This window comes from Mesocricetus auratus, unplaced genomic scaffold (assembly GCF_017639785.1).
Source record: "Mesocricetus auratus isolate SY011 unplaced genomic scaffold, BCM_Maur_2.0 Super-Scaffold_100024, whole genome shotgun sequence".
Classification (NCBI taxonomy): Eukaryota; Metazoa; Chordata; class Mammalia; order Rodentia; family Cricetidae; genus Mesocricetus; species Mesocricetus auratus.
Genome location: NW_024429205.1, coordinates 30554616 through 30575318, shown reverse-complemented (window position 1 = coordinate 30575318; position 20703 = coordinate 30554616). Strand labels below are relative to the sequence as shown.

Genomic DNA, 20703 nt, shown 5'->3' with positions numbered 1-20703 from the left:
GTAAGGCCAATTGTGCCAGGCTATTCTGGTGCATAGGCCCAGAGTCTCAGTGTCACCAGCAAAGAGGAGCACTAACATCGTTCTGTCCCACCTGAAGCACCCTGCCCCACCCCCTTTATTTTTTAACAGACGGAGCCACTGCCAGACATTCCCCTAAGCACTTTGAGTGACACACACACACACACACACACACACACACACACACACACACACACACACACACACCCCAAAAACAAACACTGGAGTGTTCCTGGTATCAGAGGGGACAAGCACAGAGGGGTCAAGTAACTTTCCCAGGGTACACATCTAGGAAAAGCAAAGGAAGGGCCCCATGGCTCCCTTCCCTTTCCTCCCCCACCACCCCCACTGTCTCCATTCCCTTTCCTTTCTCCCAAGCTCATCCTTAACTCTCAGACTCTCTAGCATGAACACATGCACAAAGGAATGAATGAACAGTGACTGTCTCCCACGTGCTTCTGATTTCCAGGATGGGTTACACAGGCCTGCGGATGGACTGTGAGGAAGGTACACCAGGGCCACAGATAGACCCCATGTGGGAATGAGGTGCTAGGAGCCTGTGAAGGGCTCAGCAGGAAAGAGAAGTGATTCCCACTTTTCACCTGCTTCCACTGCACCAATATGCAAGATGAGTTGACTCACAGAGTCAGCGTGAAGGCCAACAGCTGGGCAGAGCTGACTCATTCTGTTCACCCACCCTCCAGGGTTCAGTGACATACTGTGCCTTGCACTGCAGACGAGGGCTACACACACTGACTGCTGGGCCAGACATCACCCTGATGCTATAAAGTGGGATGGCCTTGGTCAAATCACTTCACCTCCCTGAGCCTCTATGTCCCCATCTGTAAAGAAAGATGATAGTGACATCTCTACCACCAGCCATGGGGCAGACAGGAGGACCCCTCATGTAAAACTTAACCATGATCACTGCCCACGACCTGTGAGTGGGTGACTTGGCATGAAAGAATAGCTAAATTGAGCACTCTGTTGATAGGAGAATACCACATCTACCCAAGCAAAGCGGAGAATGTCTCCCTGCTTTGGTTGGAAGATTTGACCACATAAGAATGGCCAGAAAGAGACACTAAATATGGGGGTGTGAACACATGCCAAGGTGTGCAGGTGCCTGCAGAAGCCTCAATGGGGAGGTTGAGGGATTCTACCCGGGGCCTACAGCAGAGACACCACTCCACCGATGTCATTCTTCACTGCTTTTGAAGACTATGAAGCTTTCTCTTCTGTTGTACTTTGTTTTCCCAAGACAAGGTTGCACTATGTAGCCTAGGCTGGCCTCTAACTCTTAGCCCTCCCATGGTCCTTTGCTGGGCAGGCTACAGCACCCTGATGCAGGCTGAATGGAAGATACACAACCCCCAATGGCTTCCACTGGCGTCTCCAACAAACCTGTCACCAGATGGTCCTGCTGGCTCCTCTAGCATTGGTCCCCTGCACAGCTCCTCTCCCTTCCTCACTGCCTCAGATACAGTGCCCTGGTATGAAGTGACTACTGACATTTTCCCCGCAAGTCTGCCAACACTTAGATGACAGAGCCCACTAGTTCACACATCTTAATCTCCCTGCACCTAACACAACATCCCAGAATCTAGGACATGTGCAACAAGGAAGTATTCTTTAGCCTCAAGGACTCTGAGGCCAGTTCTATTTTTGCATGTCCCTCTTAGGGCCTAGGTGCTGCATGGGGTGAGTTTAGCAGGAGAGCATACCTACTGCAGTACCACTGTCTTCATATGTGTTTTTAGTCAGCCTTTGAAGGAATGATTTCTCCAACACATTAAAAGGAGTTTGCCTTGCCTCAGTGCCAAGTGAATATGCAGAAGGACTGTGGTTCTTGGTTCCCATCCACTCACTGAACTGTAATAGGCAGGATTGGCATGGAGTCTCTGCTCAAACCCAGACTCACTCTGCAGAGGCATCCTGTAGTCAGTGTCCACATATGTGACCAAGTCTGCCTGGCCTCTTGCACATCCTGAAAAACCCACCCATCAGGAAGAGGAAGGAGAGCTGCTTCTACCTGTCCTGCAAGTTTTCTGCTGTTAGAATTCAGTTGGAGAATTCCTGCTGAGACCCACTGCCTCACAGTCACCAGTCACTGTCACCAGTGACGGCACTGTGTGGGAAGCACACAGACACTCATGTGGCACATAAAACAGGCTATGTAGCACAGTCCCCAAATGGTGCTCACCAGTCAACTCAGGAGTGAGTCAGTTAACAGCAAAGGCTCACAATGACTGGGTGCTCATGACTCATTCACCCCAAAGATGTCACATATGGATTTTTCTTCATGGTCCAAACCGACAAGTGAGTCACCTTTGAAATACGCTTTCTAGAAATCTTGCCATCAGGACACCAAAGCATATTCTAAGGTACTGGGCCCCCGTGAATCTGCACAAGTTTGGCCTTTAACTGAGTTCAGTGAAGGCCTTGATGGGCACTGACAGTCTACACCCTGACTCATTTTCTCTTGGAAATTGAAGGAGTCGCCCAAATATTCCCTGATATTCAGCCAAAGTGGACTGACTGAAGGGAAAGTGTGTTATGCCCCAACCTCATGGCAGGTAAAGACTACCATCCAACCAGCCATGGAGCAATGGCGTGGTCCAGGTCAGGGATGAAGTTGTGGCTGGTGGAGGACAGACACATTGGATCTATAGGAAACTGGTCTAGACATCTGGTTACTACCCAGTTTATCACTAGGCCAGGCTATCCAAGGTGGTAGCCTTCATGCCCATGTTCACTTACACATGAATAAGCGAAAAAAGTCTGCTCTACAGACCTGAGTGCGGAAGGTAAAATTTCACTTTATTAGCAGGGATGGAGCTTCTCCTGCATGGAGGGGTCACCTATGAACCACTGAAAAGAGGAAACCTACTCCCGGTGCCCACTCCACACAGGATAGATCTAGGATTGCCACTTCTCATTCTAAATGACTGGGGTGATTTCATTGGGAATGGCCCCCATAGACTCATGTATTTGAACACTTAGTCCATAGGGAGTGACACTATTGGAGGTGTGGTCTTGTTAGAGTACGTGTGTCACTTTGAGGTCTCACATGCTCAAGCTACATCCAGTGTGGCTCACGGTATCCTTCTGCTGCCTTCGGATCAAGACATAGAACTCTCAGCTCCTTCTCCAGCATCATGCCCGCGCTGCCGTGCTTCCCACCATACCAATAATGGACTACATCTCAACTATAAGGCAGCCCCAATTAAGTGTTTTCCTTTATATGAGTTGCCGTGGTCATGGTGTCTCCTCACAGTGATAGAACCCCAACTATGACAGTGACTGAACTCCAGAAGCCCCATTCCTCAGTCCTGAGCCTTGGTTGGTGAGCTCTTGGTGCTCTTGTTGGACTTGCCTCAATGGAGGTTTATAAAATGGAGGGGGTGTGTGAAGAAACAGGAGGTGAAGAAGGAGTTAATTCATCCTCAGAGAATGCTCTTAGCTATATAAGAGTGTGGTAGGCTGAGCTAGTTTCTAGACCCTTACATGACAAATGGTCTTGGCAGATGTGATTAAATTAAGGATCTTGAGTTGGGAGACCACCATGGGTTTTCTGGATGGCCCACTGGCACGACAAGAGGAGGACAGGTCTGAATCAGAGAGACATGAGAATGTGACAGATGAAGGGCCAGAGCAATGAGACCGTCTCTAATGAGGACCAAGAGCTGAGAATACAGTGTCCTGGTTGGCAGCCCATGCTGAGAACCAGCCTTACAGAGGGTCCTTGCCAGGACCATCCCCAGTTGCTTTCATGTCCTCAAGGGTCCTAAATGGCCTGCAACTGACTGGATGTTTACTATCCTTTAGATGGAGATGTGCCTCCTTCCATCTGATTCCAAATGGTCCCAGATGGCTATGACCTGGAATCATAAATGGAGTTAGTGACTCCTTAATGCCTGTATGTCACTCCAGGTGAATTAAACAAGGCCAAGATAAGCGACATGGGGATGGGCTATGAACACAGTGGTCTTCAAGCTACCTCAGCAGCACAAAGTGTGGGCAGGGAGGGAAAATGTCTCCAACTCACTAGCAGGAGGGTGTGGATGAGGCCAGCTGCTGGGACAGCTGTCTGAGCACACTGCATCTAGATGTGGCTCTGCCTTTGTCAGTCTCACCCAGTCCATTGCATGGTGACTAATGGTATGTTTTCAGTAAAGGCCATCCACCCTCATGACAAGTAGCCATAATAAAAGAAACCTCTTTGAGACAGTCTGGTCCACCACCACGCACATGAATGTGTATCAGGACAGTGGTGATTGGAACCAAAGAAAATACTGGATCAGAACAGCAGTCAGCAGGCATGACCAACCCAGATGCCAACTTATTCTGTGTGTATGTGTACTTATGTGTAGGTTTGTGTACACACAAATGCATGTGTATGTGGAGACCAGAGCACAATCTTGAGTCTACCTTGATTTTTGAGACAGGGCCTCTCATTGACCAGGAACTAGCCAATAAGCTAGGCTGGCTAGCCAGTGAGCTGTCTCTCTAGCTCTGGGATTACAGGTACGTGTCACCTTTCTATATAGGTGCTGGGGAGATGAACTTGGGTCCTCAGGCTTGTATGGCAAGCACTGTTATAACTGAACCAGATCTCCAGGCCCCCCAAAAAACTTTTTTTAACTTTGTAAATTGTGTAAATTCCCCCTTAACCTGAGTTCCAGGAACTAAACTCAGTGTGACAGGTTTGTGTAGTGAGTTCTTTTATCCTCTGAACCCTCTTACTGGTCTGTTTTTTAAAATACCATTTGAAGACCACAGCCGAGCTTGCCTACGTCTGCTTTGTCTCTGATGCACTCACACAACACAGGAGATGCTGAGTGTCCCTACTGGAAGGGCACAGCCTACTGAGCTAAGCACACCAGCTCTCTGGTGCTTCATAGGAAGCTATCCTGGTGAAATAAGAGGAGGCCCACCCACAGGAAGACTGTCGTTCCCCTCCGTGGCTATTTCCTCCCTACAGCTTTTCTGTGGTGAGTACAGTCTTCAAGGACAGACCAGTTGGCAGCAGTGCCATGGCCCCCCAGATGCATACCTTGTTTCCGATGGCCTTTTTGGGTGGGAAGTTGTAGGCCCTTACTTGCGGGAATGCACTCTGCAGCTGGTGATGCAATGCCCGGAACTCAGTGTACCGCCGATACACATTCCACTCATCATCCTTTATCCGAATGTAGACCTGCCAGTGAGGGAGAGAGGAAAACAGGCTGAGCCCAAGCTCCTAAGGTCATCCTCACAGAGGCAGGTGCTGCGTCACTCTGTTCTCACAGAGGACACATCTGCTTCACGCCACTGGGCACCAAGCACCTGGCACAAAATGGTGGCACTGATGGCAGCAACAATGGGCTCAGGAAAAGGTGAGGCAAGTGACAGGAGAGGCAAGCTGCACATTATGTACCCACCAGTCTGAGTGACAGCAGGGATGCAGCTCCCTGGTCATATATGTGGCTCTTACAAGCTGCCCCATAGACACCAATTCTGCAAATCCCACAGGACTGAGGTCACACTGACCACCACATAGTAGGCCAGCACACAGTAGGGGAGCTGATTTTGGACAAAGAGGAATGAGGTCAAGATCTTCTAGACTACTGAGGGTCTCAGCATAACAGAAGGCCACACCTTAAGCACACGCAGGGACATAACTTTATCTCAGCCAAGTTGGGGCACTGCCTGAAGAACACTCAAGATGCTACTATGGGCTCAGCACCTACCAGGACACAGTACAACTACTTGGCAAGGAACTCTAAGAAATGGGAGGCTCTTTTTTTGAGAAAGATTTTCCCATTTGTACCTGGTTGGCCTTGAACTTGCTGTGTAGACTGGGCCAACCTTAAACTCACAAAGATCCTACTGCTAAATGCTGGTATTAAAGGTATGTACCACTGCTCCCAAATGATGTGTCTTAAAACATCATTCCACCTAAGAATCACAGAGAGGGCACAGCCTCCATGTAATGACTACTAAACTTCATATGAAGCAAGGGTCCCTCCATCTTCAAAAACAGACCAATAGGAACAAGCATCTCTACTGTGAGTCAGGCTCACTGCATTCTTCATAATATATATTTAGAAACCGACTCTCTTTTTACTCAGAGAAAGCAAGAGCACACTTACTATTCTCCCTGCTCTTCCCGAGCCTTCTACATGGATGCTTGGCAGTTGTATGTGTCATCCCCCCCCACCTCCCCTGGCCACAGGCAGCCACGCCCAGTTCTACAGGCCCTGTGTTTCCACCCAGGACTCTCCAATCTGCCTCTAGTACAGACCTCAGGCATGAGCTGCAGCCCTGGTGTGCGTCTTCACATTCTTTAAATCTGAAGCCAGACCCTAAGCCATAAGCCTGGCTCCTCCTAGGCTTTTATTTATTCATCTCCAAGAGCAAAGACAACAGCAAAACATAATGACTTTGCTGCTCATGTTGCCTGCAAGCTGCCAAGCCAAGTCGGCAGCAGTCTCTAGGAGCAGAGGACTTGACGGCTGTTGTAGCCACACTCCTGCCTTTGCTGGTATCCAGGGTGCATTTCTGGAAGCCACTGTTGCTCTACCTGGAGGACAGTGATAGCCAGGGGAACAGGAAGAGTGCAAAGGCAGTATGGGTCACCCATGATAGGCTCACCTCAGCACCTCACACAGATGTGGGTGGAGCTCTCAGTTCTGAAATGAGCCTCTGAACTCAGTGAGTGGGAGGCCCAAGGTTGAAGAGAAATAACAAACTACAACCAAACACAAGACCTTCAGCGCTCAGCGCCTATCATGGGCTGCAAGGCATATGGTGGGAACATATCCTCTCAAGATGAAGACATGGAGTCAAAGAGGCAAAGACACCTGCCCAGAAAATAGGGAAGTGAAGAATTTGAGCACAGAGCTGTCTTCTCCCCAGTGTCCCAAGTTTTCTACTCCAGTGCTCCACTGCGACGACTATGGCTCACAGGGGCCCCTGGGATCCCAGATCCCAGAAAAGCCCCTGATGCAGCCTTCTCACACTTCTCCCCTTGGATCTAAGGATCTAACATGAGAGAGTCAGATTATTAATATGCAATCCCAACAACCTGCTTGGCACCCAACCCAGGGAAACCTGAGGTACAGATGATTTGATCATGAATTCTACAACACAGGTTTAAGCATGCATATGCTGAAAACTATTAGGGTGATTCATTCATTCATTCATTTTAAAGGGCTCTTCCATCCAAATTAAGTTTGACTGGCCCATTTTCCTCAACTTGAGCCATAAAGACAAAACTCCTTGGAGGAAATGAGAAGCCAGTCTCTTCCACATAACCAAGGTCCATTTTAAATGAGGGATAAAACCACATATCTCCTTGACTCAGCAGAAGGAAATAAAATCAGTGGGTACTGCTGGCTTGGCACTAGGGTTCACTGTCTCCTGACTGTAGGGAAAGTGCTGTTGTATAATAATCTTTTTTGTACACTGTGAAGATGTGTCCCTCTGGTTGGTTTAATAAAGAGCTGAATGAATGGCAGGCTGGAGAGATGACTCAGTGGTTAAGAACACTGGCTGGTCTTCCAGAGGTACTGAGTTCAATTCCCAGCAACCATATGATAGCTCATAACCATCTGTAATGAGATCTAGTGCCCTCTTCTGGCCTGTAGGGATACATGCAGACAGAACACTGTATATATGATAAATAAATAAATCTTTGAAAGAAAAAAAAAGAGCTGAATGGCTAATAGCTAAGCAGTATTTTCAGGCACAGAGGATACTGGGAAGAAGAAGGCCAGAGGAAGCATGATATACAAGAAGTAACAGCCACAAGCCACGTGGCAGGACATAGAGTAACAGAAAGGTGTTAATTTAAGTTATGAGCTAATTAGAAACAAGCCTAAGCTATCAACCAAACTTTCATAATTAATGAGTCTCTGTACCTTGATTTGGGAGCTGGTTAGTGGGACAGAGAAAGACTCACTACAAATGGCACCTAACATGGGGAGACATGTTTCCATATAAGAACTAAGACAGCTTTAAAAAAGTTACAAACACGGGGCCGGGCGTTGGTGGCACACGCCTTTAATCCCAGCACTCGGGAGGCAGAGGCAGGAGGATCTCTGTGAGTTCCAGGCCAGCCTGGTCTACAGAGTGAGTTCCAGGACAGGCTCCAAAACAATACAGAGAAACCCTGTCTCGAAACAAACAAACAAACAAACAAAAAGTTACAAATATGCAAAAAAATGCTACCAAACGCAGCTTCCTGGTTGAGGTCTCTCATGCAGGCCGCAGTACAAAGACACATCTCTTGACCACTGCCTGCATGCTTGAGCTGCCTACAGATTTTGCACATACAGACAGAAAAGCTTACAGATATGCAGTAAAGTAGATCCAGACAGAAAAGTCCTCTAAACAGGTTACAGTGTGTTGAAAAAAGTGTGTTTAGGCTTTTAAAAAGACATGCCAATGAAAATAAAATACAAGAATGTTACAAAACATCAAATAGAGTTGAATACAAAAAGAGTCCCCTCGCCACATAATAATCAAGACCCCAAACATACAGAATAAAGAAAGAATATTAAGAGTAGTAAAGGAAACATGCTAAGTAACACATAAAGGCAAACCTATCAGGATTACACCTGACTTCTTCATGGAAACTCAGAAAGCCAGAAGGTCCTGGATAGATATTCTACAAACACTAAGAGACCATGGATGCCAGGTTATACTACTATATCCAGCAAAGCTTTCAATCACTACAGAGAGAGAAAACAAGATTTCCAGCAACATAGTAAACACCAACAGATACAAAACAATTGGAATAACCCCCTGTATCTTATCAGACTATCATGCTTTAAAGTTATAATTCAAAAACAACACAAATGGCAGAAACCCTACAAACTCATAGAATTTGAATAATGCTCAATTGCACCATTCCTGGGTCAAGGAAGAAATAAAGAAAGAAATTAAGGACTTCCTAGAATTCAATGAGAATGAAGACACAACATACCCAAACTTATGGGACACTTTGAAAGCAGTGCTAAGAGGAAAGTGCCCACAAGAAGAAACTGGAGAATAGTCACACTTGAGAATTAACAGCACAACTGAAAGCTCTAGAACAAAAAGAAGCAAACTCACACAGGAGGAGTAGATAACAGGAAATAATCAAATTGAGGGCTGAAATCAACAAAATAGAAACAAAGAAAACAATACAAAGTGTTGGTTCTTTGAGAAAATCAACAAGATAGACAAACCCATCTAAACTAACAAAAGGATAGAGAGAGAACATGCAAATTATCAAAATCAGAAACGAAAAGGAAAACATAACAACAGACTCTGAGGAAATCCAGAGAATCTTCATGTCATACTTTGAAAACCTGTACTCCACAATTTCCAAAATTTTAAAGTAAATGGACAATTTTCTGGATAGATATCACTCTTAGGCATATACGCAAAAGATGCCCATTCACACAACAAGGATGTCTGTTCCACTATATTCATACCAGAATTATACGTAATAGCTAGATCCTGGAAGCAACCTAGATGCCCCTCAACTGAAGAGTGGATAGAGAAAATGTGGTACATTTACACAATGGAGTACTACTCAGCAGAGAAAAACAATGGAATCTTGAAATTTGCAGGCAAATGGATGGCACTAGAGGAAACCATCCTGAGTGAGGTAACTCAGACATAAAAAGACAAACATTGTATGTACTCACTCATATATGGATTTTAGATATGGATCAGGGAAGTGTCAGCCTACAATCCCAGTGCCAGTGAGTCTGGGAAACAAGGAGGTTCCCAAGAGAGATGCAGGATACTCCAGAGAAGTGGAATAAGGCAAGATCTCCTGAGCAGATTGGGAACATCGGGGGAGGAGGGAGGGACCCAAGAAAAAGAGAGGGAGATAAGAGGAGGGAAGAAGGCATGGGGGAGCAGGAACATTGAGTCGAGGTAAGAATAGAGGAGAACAGGATGAGAGATACCATAATAGATCGAGTCATTATAGTCTTGAGGAGAGAGCTGACACTAGTGAGATCTCCAGAGATCTACAAGGATAACAGCAACTGGCAAACTAAACAATAATGGAGAGACTACACTAATAGCCCCTCCTTGATGATAGGGTTGATGACTACCCTATATGCCATCCTAGAACCTTCATCCAGGGGCTGATGGAAGCAGAGACAGATACCCATAGCTAAACACTGAACTGAACTCCTGGAACCTAGTGACAGAGATGGAGAAGTGATGAGCAAAGGGGTCAAGACCATGATGATGAAACCCACAGACAGCTGACCGGATAAGGGGGAGCTCGAGCTCTTGAATCCCAGACTGATGGATGAGAGGCCAACAGGGGACTGATCCAGACTCCATGAATGTAGTGCCAGGGAGGAGGCCACAGAAATCACTGGGGCCTTGGGTAGTAGATCAATGTTTACCATGATTTATGAATGAGCTTTGGGAGCCCATTCCAAATAGAGGGATGCTCTCTCAGCCTGGACACATGGGGAAGGGCCTAGGCCCTGCCCTGGATGAAATGACAGACTTTAGAGATTCCCCCCCCCAAGGAGGGCCTCATCCTCTCTGGGGAATGATGTGGGGATTGGGTGGGGGGCCTGGAGGGCTGGTGGAGGGACAAGGGAGGAGGGGTAGGAGAGGGACCTGGGACTGACATGTGAAACATTCACATTTCTAATTTAAATAAAAACATATAGAGAAAAAAATTAAATAAAGACCAGATAAGCAATTTACACAGACCTACAACCCCCAATGAAATAGAAGTAGTCATCAAAAGTCTCCCAACCAAAAAAAAGCCCAGGGCCAGATGGCTTCAATGCAGAATTCTACCAGAAATTCAAAGAAGAGATAATAGCAACACTCCTCAAAGAGTTGCACACAATAGAAGCAGTAGGTTCATTGTCAAACTCTTTCTATGAGGCTTCAATAACCTTGATACCCAAGCCACACAAAGACACAACTAAGAAAAACTACAGATTAATATCCCTCAAGAATACTGATGCAAAAATACTCAATAAAGTACTGGCAAATTGAATCTTAAGAACACATCAGAGAAATCATCCACCATGATCAAGTAGGCTTCATCCCAGGGTTTCAGGGATGGTTGGTTCAACATCTGAAAATCTATCAATGTAACCCACCATATAAACCCAAAAGAAAAACCACATGATCATCTTACTAGATGCTGAAAAAAACCTTTGACAAAATCTAACACCCCTTCATGATAAAGGTCTTGGAGAGAACAGGATAACAGGAACATAATAAAAGCAATATACAGTCAATCAACAACCAACATCAAACTAAATGGAGAGAAATTCAACATGATTCCTCTAAAATCAGGAACAAGACAAGGCTGTCCACTCTCTCCATATCTCTTCAATATTGACTTGAAGTTCTAGCTAGAGCAATAAGACAACAAAAGGAGATCAAGGGATTCAAATTGGAAAGGAAAAAGTCAAACTTTCACCATTTGCAGATGATATGATAGTTTACATAAGTGACCCAAAAACTCTACCAGGGAACTCCTATAGCTTAAGCAAAGTGGCAGGATGCAAGATCAATTAAAGAAAATCAGTAGTCCTATTATATACATATGATAAATGGGCTGAGAAAGAAATCAATGAAATACCATCCTTTACAACAGCCACAAACAACATAGAATATCTTGGGGTAACGCTGACCAAACAATCTAAGCAATAGTGGAGAGGCTACCTATAATGAGATTGATGTGTACCTTATACACCATCCTAGAACCTTCATCCAGTAGCTGATAGAAGCAGAAGCAGACACCCACAGCTGAACCGCTGGAATCCAGTTTCAGAGAGGGAGGAGTGATGAGCAAAGGGGTCAAGACCAGGCTGGAGAAACCCACAGAAACAGATGGCCTGAACAAGGGAGAGCTCATGGACCCCAGACTGACAGCAGGAAAACCAGCATAGGACCGACCCAGACCCCCTGAATGTGGGTGTCAGTTTGGAGGACTGGGAAGTCTATGGGGCCTCTGGTAGTGGATCAGTATTTATCCATAGTGTACAAATGGACTTTGGGAGCCCATTCCACATGGAGGGATACTCTCTCAGCCTAGACACACGGGGGAGGGCCTAGGCCCTGCTCCAAATGATGTGACAGACTTGCAGATCCTCCATGGAAGGACTCCCCCTCCCTGGAGAGCAGAAAGGGGATGAGATAGGGGGTTGGTGGGAGGCAGGGGAGGAGGGGATGGAGGGAACTGGGATTGACATGTAAAACAAGCTTGCTTCTAATTTAAATAATTTTAAAAAGTCTGCCAGATATTCTAGGCCTATAGGACGAAGATGGATGCCCCCAAATTGCAGACTGACCAGGCATCCGGAAGTGTGGACAGGATCTTGAGAGGATTGCAAGCATCCATGACTGTTACCAAGAGAACAAACAACACTGGCAAAGATAGGGCAAGGGAGGAGCCTTCTACACAGCTGGTGAGGACAAACTGTTAGAGTCACTATGGAGGCTCCTCACAAGCTCAGTAAGAGCTATGTATGAACCAACTGAGGGCATACCACTGACACACATGTATACTCCAGTTTATCAGGACACCATTTACTACAGAAAACTTGAGGAATCAGCCTAGATGCCCATCAGCATTTGAATGATAAAGAAATCATGGCCTGTACAGACAGTTTTTTTAGCCATAAGAAATAAAATTATGTCATCTATAGGAATTTAGAAACAACTGGAGATCATCGTTTTAAATGAAATAAGTCAGATTCAGAAAGGAAAATGATTTATGCTTTCTCTCACATGGGCCTCTATCTTAACAAACAACACACACACACACACACACACACACACACACACACACACACACACACACACACACACGATCACATAAGACCTGAAAGCAGACGAGGACTGTCTATGAAGAGCAGGGGCCAAGCTGGATGGTGGGAGGTTGGATAACAGAGAATGACTGGGAAGCAAATGCTATCAAAGTATGTCACATATATATTATAAGTTGGGGGTGAAGCCTGTGGTTCTATACAATGAACACATGCTAATTCTGTAGAATGCCTATGGGCTCCCTCATGATTCACACCTGTCAGTACCACTCCCCTGTAATGGTGTATACTCTCCCTTGTCTCCCCTGTAATGGTGTATACTCTCCCTTGTCTCCCCTGTAATGGTGTATACTCTCCCTTGTCTCCCCTGTAATGGTGTATACTCTCCCTTGTCTCCCCTGTAATGGTGTATACTCTCCCTTGTCTCCCCTGTAATGGTGTATACTCTCCCTTGTCTCCCCTGTAATGGTGTATACTCTCCCTTGTCTCCTCTGTAATGATGTATATTCTCCCTTGTGTTTCTTCTCTTCTTTCTTGAACTTCATATAAGTGGAGTCACACTTACATAATGCACCATGTCTGGTTCCTTCTCGGACAATGTTTGTGAGATGCATCCATGTTTCTATATGCCCCCTTGTTAGTGCCTTGACATGGCTGCATAGCATTCTGCTGTGGCAGCATGCTACCAGTATTTATATGCTCTGCAGAGATGGGCATTTAGGGTATTTCCAATTGGGTGTTCTTGTACTTGTCTCCTTAGGTTCACAGACCTAAATGTGTGAGGCAAAACTATTATGCTACTACAAAATAAAAATGACCAATATTGCTATGACCTAGGGGAGAAGCAAGGCCTCTAACTTGGGCACAAAGAACAGCAGCTAAAGTGGTTTACATCTCCACCAGAGTAATGATTACACATGACAGACATAGATAAAAATTCATGGGGTGATAGGGTCTGCATGATGTGTTTGTCAGTAAGCTACGTCTTCTTCCTGTCCTTAGGACAATGAGTTTCCATCAAGGACCTAGGTATCTAATCCAGACCATGGGTAGGACTGGGGCTGTGCCCAAGCTGCTGTGGTAAGTGCCCATGCACACTTGCGGTGCAACTGGACCAACCCTGAAGGGGAGGCCAGAAACTGAGCATGAACCCTATCGTCACCTCTTGTAAGTTAGGTCACTTCTTCCATTTGGTAAATGAGGGTGATATGGGAAGAGCTGGATGACTTTAGGACGATGTCCAGTATACCTGTATCAGCACATCTGTCAAGTGTTAGTTATTTCAATGTGCCACTGGTCACATGCACAGTAGGGGAGGGGAGGGTTCGGAGGCAGGAAAAGAGAATAAAGATTTGCAAGTTTGTTTTGGCAGGTGAAGCTCCAGGTCAAAAGTATGTCAAGCACAACACAAGCCTCTTTAGCCCAAAGCATGTGGGACGTCAGGTTGGCAGAGGGACAGGGCACAGAGCTGGGCACAGGGAAAGGCTGGGCCCCCAGCACACACACTGCAACCCTAAGGACAGTACCTCACTCAGACTCAGCTCCTTCCCCTGCAGAATAGGGTGCAGGGCAGGCTCACTGGGTGCTCCTGAGATGCCATGTCTAGCAGGCACAGTGAGCAATGGCAGCTGCAGATATGGCAAGCCCTGTCACCTCCGTCATCCATTGCCTTTGTGTACATGAACTTCCCTATTACAGAATTAGGGGTAATTATAGGATGTGCAATCATGAAATTAAAGCAGGTAATTACCATGCCTAATTAATTGTCAAATGCTAGGCAGACAAGGGAACACAAACAGAAAGCGTGGCTAAGGATGGGGCAGTTCTGAGTGCCCTCTGCTTGCAGAAAGCTCAGCAGCAACACCAGAGGTCAGAACCTGGCCCCCTGGGTGGGTTTGCCAGCACTAAAATAAACCCTGGATGCACACTGGGCTCTGACTCAGCCAGAGCTGGGCACCCTCTGTGCTGGCTTCAGGCCAGCAAGGCATTCATACAGCCCTGTCACCAACACACCCAGAGTCCCCAGCCAGAGAGCTATTTCAGGAAGGGACCTCATAGGAGATACTTAATGGCTGCTGTAAACCTTGACAAGGAGCAGACTGCAGAGAGACGCTGGCCCGCGCATGGCAAGGACTCACAAATACAAGCTGTAGGTTTGCAAAACACCAGGCTGCCTCTGCTTGCTGAACGCTCAGTAAACACATCTCTCTCCACTCAGCTTCTGTACCATACGGAGTCCTGACCCCAGAAGCAAAGGTTTCCTTATGCATTATGTCCTTCATTCTTCTTCTTCTTCCCTCCCACTCTCTCGCCCTTCCTCCCTCTCCCATCCCATCCCTTCGTCTCTCCCTCCCCCTCCCTCATCCCATCCCTCCCTCCCTTCCTTCCTCTCCTCTTCTCTCATTCACTGAGGACTGAATTTAGGGCCTCACACATGCTAAACAAGCAGCAACCAATGCACCACACTCCAGGCATCATTTTCACTTATTTTCACATGTCTCACTAAGTTGCTCAGGCTGGCCTTAAACTTGTAATCCTCCTGCCTCAACACCCCTACCCCCAAGTATATGGGATGATAGATCTACACTACCAGGCCCACAGCATGAGGACAAGTTCAGAGAAGCACAGGTCTCATTTCTCTCAGAAAACGCAAGTCTGACTTGTCATTTCTGGTACTCATGGACGATTAGCTGTGGCTTAGTAATGCCTTCCAAAAGGTATCAGACATTTTGCATAAGAAGTTCTCCAAAGTTCAATGATGTTCTTTGTCTTAAAATGCAGCCGTGGAACAGTAAGATGTGTAAGCACCATCATGTGACATGGAAGGCAGCAGAGCCCAAGATCACAAGGCTCTGATGGAGGAAGGGCCCAGAGCCACATTCTCTTCTCACCAGAGGGAAGCAGTGACAGCCCAGCACCAACACGAGGACTGTCACATGCAAACAAGTCAGATGACATTCCACGATCTTCACATTTTGTTTCCCTAGCAGCCAATGAGTACAATGATTTGTGTTTTGGTTCAAGGCCTATGTTAATGTACCCTCGCTCAACTTTCCTTTTAATGAAATGACTTCATGTGTTATTAACTGTAAATGTCCCCAGTGCTAGAACAAAATGCCTGAATTACCCCAGGACCACACTGATGGAGTGATATTATCGCAGTCAAATGCTGAGAAGATGAACAACTTAACTGAAGAAAAAACGACTTTTCAGTTCACTGAGTTATGTAAATGAGGCGGGCCAGGAAAAGAGGTGTTATTTACTGAGAACTGCCAGCACCACCCCACAGGCCTGTGCCCTGAGGATACAGAAGGAGGCTTGGGAAGTGGAATAGGCCAGCACAGTCTCTGCCCACCTTGAGTGGAAGGCTGACCCACAAGCACTTCATCTCAAGGGAAGAAGTGCAGTGCCCTGCTCTAGGCACTGTACTCCAGCTGGGCTCTGCTGCCCCTTCATACTCAGGACCATCTGATGTGCTTATCAGGGTAGCTTGGCCAGTGGTCCCCAAAGCTGGCAATCCCTGTTGGCTTGCTGATGCACCTCTGAAGGAAAACACTGGGTTGCAAACATACATCTAGCCTTCCAGACCCAATTCACATCAGGTCTCTTTCTCCTGGCAGACCTAAGTGTCACCTGTTCCAAGACACAGCCTGGTGACCTCAAGGTAGGCCCTGGGGATACTGGAAGAACAAAGCCAGGCTTGATTCTTGGCTTTTTGAAAGCTAGTTGGCCTGCCTAGGAAGGTGCAAAGAACCCTGATGAATTCAAATGGAAAAAGACCTAGAGGAGAAGGGCATGGTATCTTCAGCTGGGCTAGGAATATAGATACAAGAAATCAGTTGAGGGATGCTTGATTTAGAACAAAGACCAGACTGAAAAAAAAAGAGTCTAGATATAGTGGCAAATGCCTGCACGGAGGCAGGAGGGTCTTGAGTTCAAGGCTAGTGGGGATTGTACAAACTCAGCAAAAAGGCTGAAGAGCTAACTCAGTAGGTAAAGCCCTTGCTTCTCAAGCAAAACGGCCTGAATTCGGGTCCAGAACCTCTGGAAAAAGGCAAGGCAGTACTGTCAGCTACAGGTGCCATCTTAAAGGACTGTGCCAAAATGATGGACATGCAGAAGAGGCAGGTAGCTGGCATACCCTCTCTAAGCCTTTTAGAAAATATGCTCTATCATATACACATGAATATAACAAGAATTGTGGTATCACAGGAATCATAAAAGGGGCACAGTGCAGACTACAGGGATCTAACCTGCTGTGTTTTGCCTCACAGTTTGCTGAGCAAGCATTTGCCAGGTACCAAGCTTTGTACTGGCCTTGAAAACACATAGCAGGTGGTCCAAGGGTTCAGAAGAGCGATTATGGGTACAATCTGGGGGCTGCAACTGACTGGGGCAAATCCCAATAACACATTCTTATTAGATTTGATATTTTATTAGCCATATGACCTTCACTACTTTATGAAGTCATTTTATGACATAAAATGAAGGCAGTTGCCTGTGCAGACTGTATTTAGAGCCAACCACTTAAGTTGGCATACAACACATAACAAGCTTGCTGCTATCAGCAAAGCTGTACACCTGTTCTAAAGCAGCACACACTCTACTTCAAGGACAGACAGATAGAAACTCTGTCCAGTGGTGGAAGTGTTAGAATACAGAGCAGCAGGAGGTGGGCAGCCAGGGGACACCACACACAGCATAGTGCTGATGTCCATCAGGAAAGCTGGTCAAGGGGCCAGACCAGGCCAAAACAATAGGTAGCTGCCTAATAGAATATACTTTATGAATGAAATATTCTTGAGGATGGCAAGTAAGACTTGCATTTATAAAGGAGTCTGGCACCTAGACAGCAACACTGATGCTAAAGAGAGAAATGGCTGCCTTCCCAAACACAGTTTCAGGACTTCCAATTGGTATGAACAGTTTCAGTCATAGGGATCGTGGGGCTGCATATTGCCCTGGATGTGGGCTAAGGTATGTGGTATGATACTCCAAGCCGACCCACAGGTCAGGGAGGCAATGGCTCTGCAAGCACAGCATCAGCAATGAGACTGGCCCTCCCCTTCCTCTCCACTGACTGTCCTTAAGGGGCTGGAGCTTCTTGCACACAGCCTTCCTACCATGCTTGCTCCATCTCACCATACACCTTGCCTTCCACACATGGAGATGGTTCTAGATTCTCCCCAAGAGAGAAACACTCTGCTCCAGCTTGGTGGTGCTGGGTCCCTGGCCCTATTCTTCTCTGCCCCACACTGACTACCATGGAGAATACTGTGGCTTTGGAGAAGGAAAGGGGGACTGCTGGGGACATCTGGAGGCATCTCAGAGAGGCCAGGCCTGGCATGCTGATGAACATTCCCATGGGCATGTGGGGAAACAAAGCTACCCAGAGCATGGGCAGCTGGTCCAGAGCCCATGCTCAGTCATCTTCATAGACCAATGAGCTACATGTCTTTTGCAGCCTAGCTCTCTCTATTTTTTTGAGCACATGATACACATAGGCCATGACACTACTCAAAGGCCCGTTCTCCAAGTTCCAAAAGGGCTGCCATGAATACAAACTCAGTCTGACCTATGTTGTCTGAGAACTCTGGAACCTGTCCAGCTCTGAGCATGATGCTGAGGTCCTGTTAATCAACTCTAAGTGGACAATACACAACTGCCCCATTCTCACCTGGGCATGTCAGGGCTGTTCTCGCCAAAACACACTCTGGAGGCGTCAGTTAAATGATGCCAAAAGGATTATTTGAACTAGGGGCTGCTATGCTACAGAATGCCCACTCAGAGCATCCAGACTTGGAGATGAGAAGGGACCTATAACCTCTCCAAATGCTCACAATGACACTGCAACTGCTCTCGCCCAAAGCTGCCCAGAGAAATGGAGGTGTGGGCTCTCATCACACAAGCTGCAAGATCTGTGGTCTTTACTCTTCCTCTCTAAGAAGCACCCAACTTAAGAGCTTTTGCAGTAAGTGCTTCAGATCACGAGAAGCCAACAGAACAATAAGGAGGATCCACCATGATGTGTGCATACCCCTCTGACGAGTGTGTAAAGGGACATGTTAGTCGTGCCCTTGTTCATCACTCAAGAGTCCAAATTTCACCTGCATGTCCATTGCAGACACAGAACACTGGGGACCCTGGACACTCTTTCCTTCCTCAAAATGATACCATAAAATAGAAGCATTTTTCCCCTTCAAGTCCCCAATGCCCATGATGAGGCTGAGAAGAACATTTTTCTTTTCTTTTTTTTTGATTTTTTTAAATTTATTTTTCAGTTTAAATTTAGATAAGAAACAAGGTTGCTTCACAAGTCAGTTCCAGGTCCCTCTCCCTTTCCTTCCCCTCCTCCCATGCCCTCCCCCCAACCCCCCCCATTATCCCTTCATTTCCCCAGGGAGGGTGAGGCCCTCCATGGGGGTGTCCATAGTCTGTCATTTCATATAGGGCAGGGCCTAGACCCTCCCCAAGAGTTCAGGGTGAGAGTGCACCTCACATTGTTCGATGGGAGTCCAAAGTCCGTGTGTATACTTGGGATGGGTACTGATCTGCTGCCCAAGGCTCAATAGATTACCTAGGCCTCCTCACTGACACTCACATTCAGGGGGTCTTGATCAGTCCCATGCTGGATTCCCAGGCTGATGCCTGGGATTCAAGAGTTAACCTTTGTCAGGTCAGCTTTTTCTGGGGGTTAAACCAGCCCAGTCTTAATGCCTTTGGTCATCAGTCCTCCCTCTCTGTTACTGGCTTTCTTGAGTTCAGCTCAGTACTTAACCGAGGGAGTCTGCCTCTTCTTCGATCAGCCACTAAATGAAGTTTCTGTTTCCCAGACTCTCTGGCCATGGGATTGTAGGCTGGCACTCCCCAGATCTATGTCTAAAATCCATATATGAGAGAGTACATGCCATGTTTCTCTTTTTGTGACTGGGTCACCTCACTCAGGATGGTTTCTTCTAGTGTCATCCATTTGCCTGCGAATCTCAGGATTCCATTGTTTTTTTCTGCTGATTAGTACTCCATTGTGTAAATGTACCACATTTTCTTTATCCACTCTTCGGTTGAGGGACATCTTGCTTGCTTCCAAGTTCTGGCTATTACAAATAATGCTGCTATGAACATAGTGGAACAGACATCTTTGTTGTATGAATGGGCATCTTTTGGATATATGCCTAAGAGTGGAGTTGCTGGGTCTTGTGGTAGGTTTATTCCCATTTTTCTGAGGAATCTCCATACTGATTTCCAAAGTGGCTGAACCAGTTGGCACTCCCACCAGCAATGGAGGAGTGTCCCCCTTTCACCACATCCTCTCCAGCATAAATTGTCATTGGTGTTTTTGATTTTAACCATTCTGACAGGAGTGAGATGGTATCTCAGAGTTGTTTTGATTTGCATTTCCTGGATGGCTAAGGATGTTGAGCACTTTCTCAAGTGCCTCTCAGCCATTTTAGAAGAAAATTTTTCTACTCCCCACCCCCCCACCTCAGACTTGCAAAACACCATGGAAGGCACTCCCTGTGGGTATCACATCTGTTAGCTTTAACTTTCAAATGATGGGCAAATGAGGCATGCACAGGGGTTTGCCCCAAGGCCTAGAATCAGTTGGCAGTGGAGATGTGATTTGAACTTCTGTCTTTTCCTGACCCAATTTGTGTTTGGGTTTCTCCCTATGCCCCCCTGTCCTCAAGGGGCAGAAAAGGAGCCCAGGCTCTAGTGGACCATCCTCCAGTCCTTTCGAGCCTTAGATGCCCAGGCAGCTGATTTGGCACCCCCATAAATAGGGAGGCCAGGAGAACAAAGGTGAAGTCCCAACTATGGGATTCACTCTGCCTCAGTTATGTCTGGCTTTATCACCTGCCTAGAGGCCTGAAACAAGCTACCAGCATCTGCA

At 46.6% G+C, this 20703-nt stretch overlaps 1 protein-coding gene across 1 annotated transcript in view; it reads right to left on the bottom strand.

The window, feature by feature from the left end:
- Positions 1 to 20703, bottom strand: part of LOC101824396 (sorting nexin-29) — a 287724-nt gene that overhangs the window by 30925 nt on the left and 236096 nt on the right. Inside the window, exon 8 of the mRNA XM_040730665.1 lies at positions 5075 to 5215. Coding sequence (XP_040586599.1) covers positions 5075 to 5215 — 141 coding nt within the window. The remainder of the gene's footprint in view (positions 1 to 5074; positions 5216 to 20703) is intronic.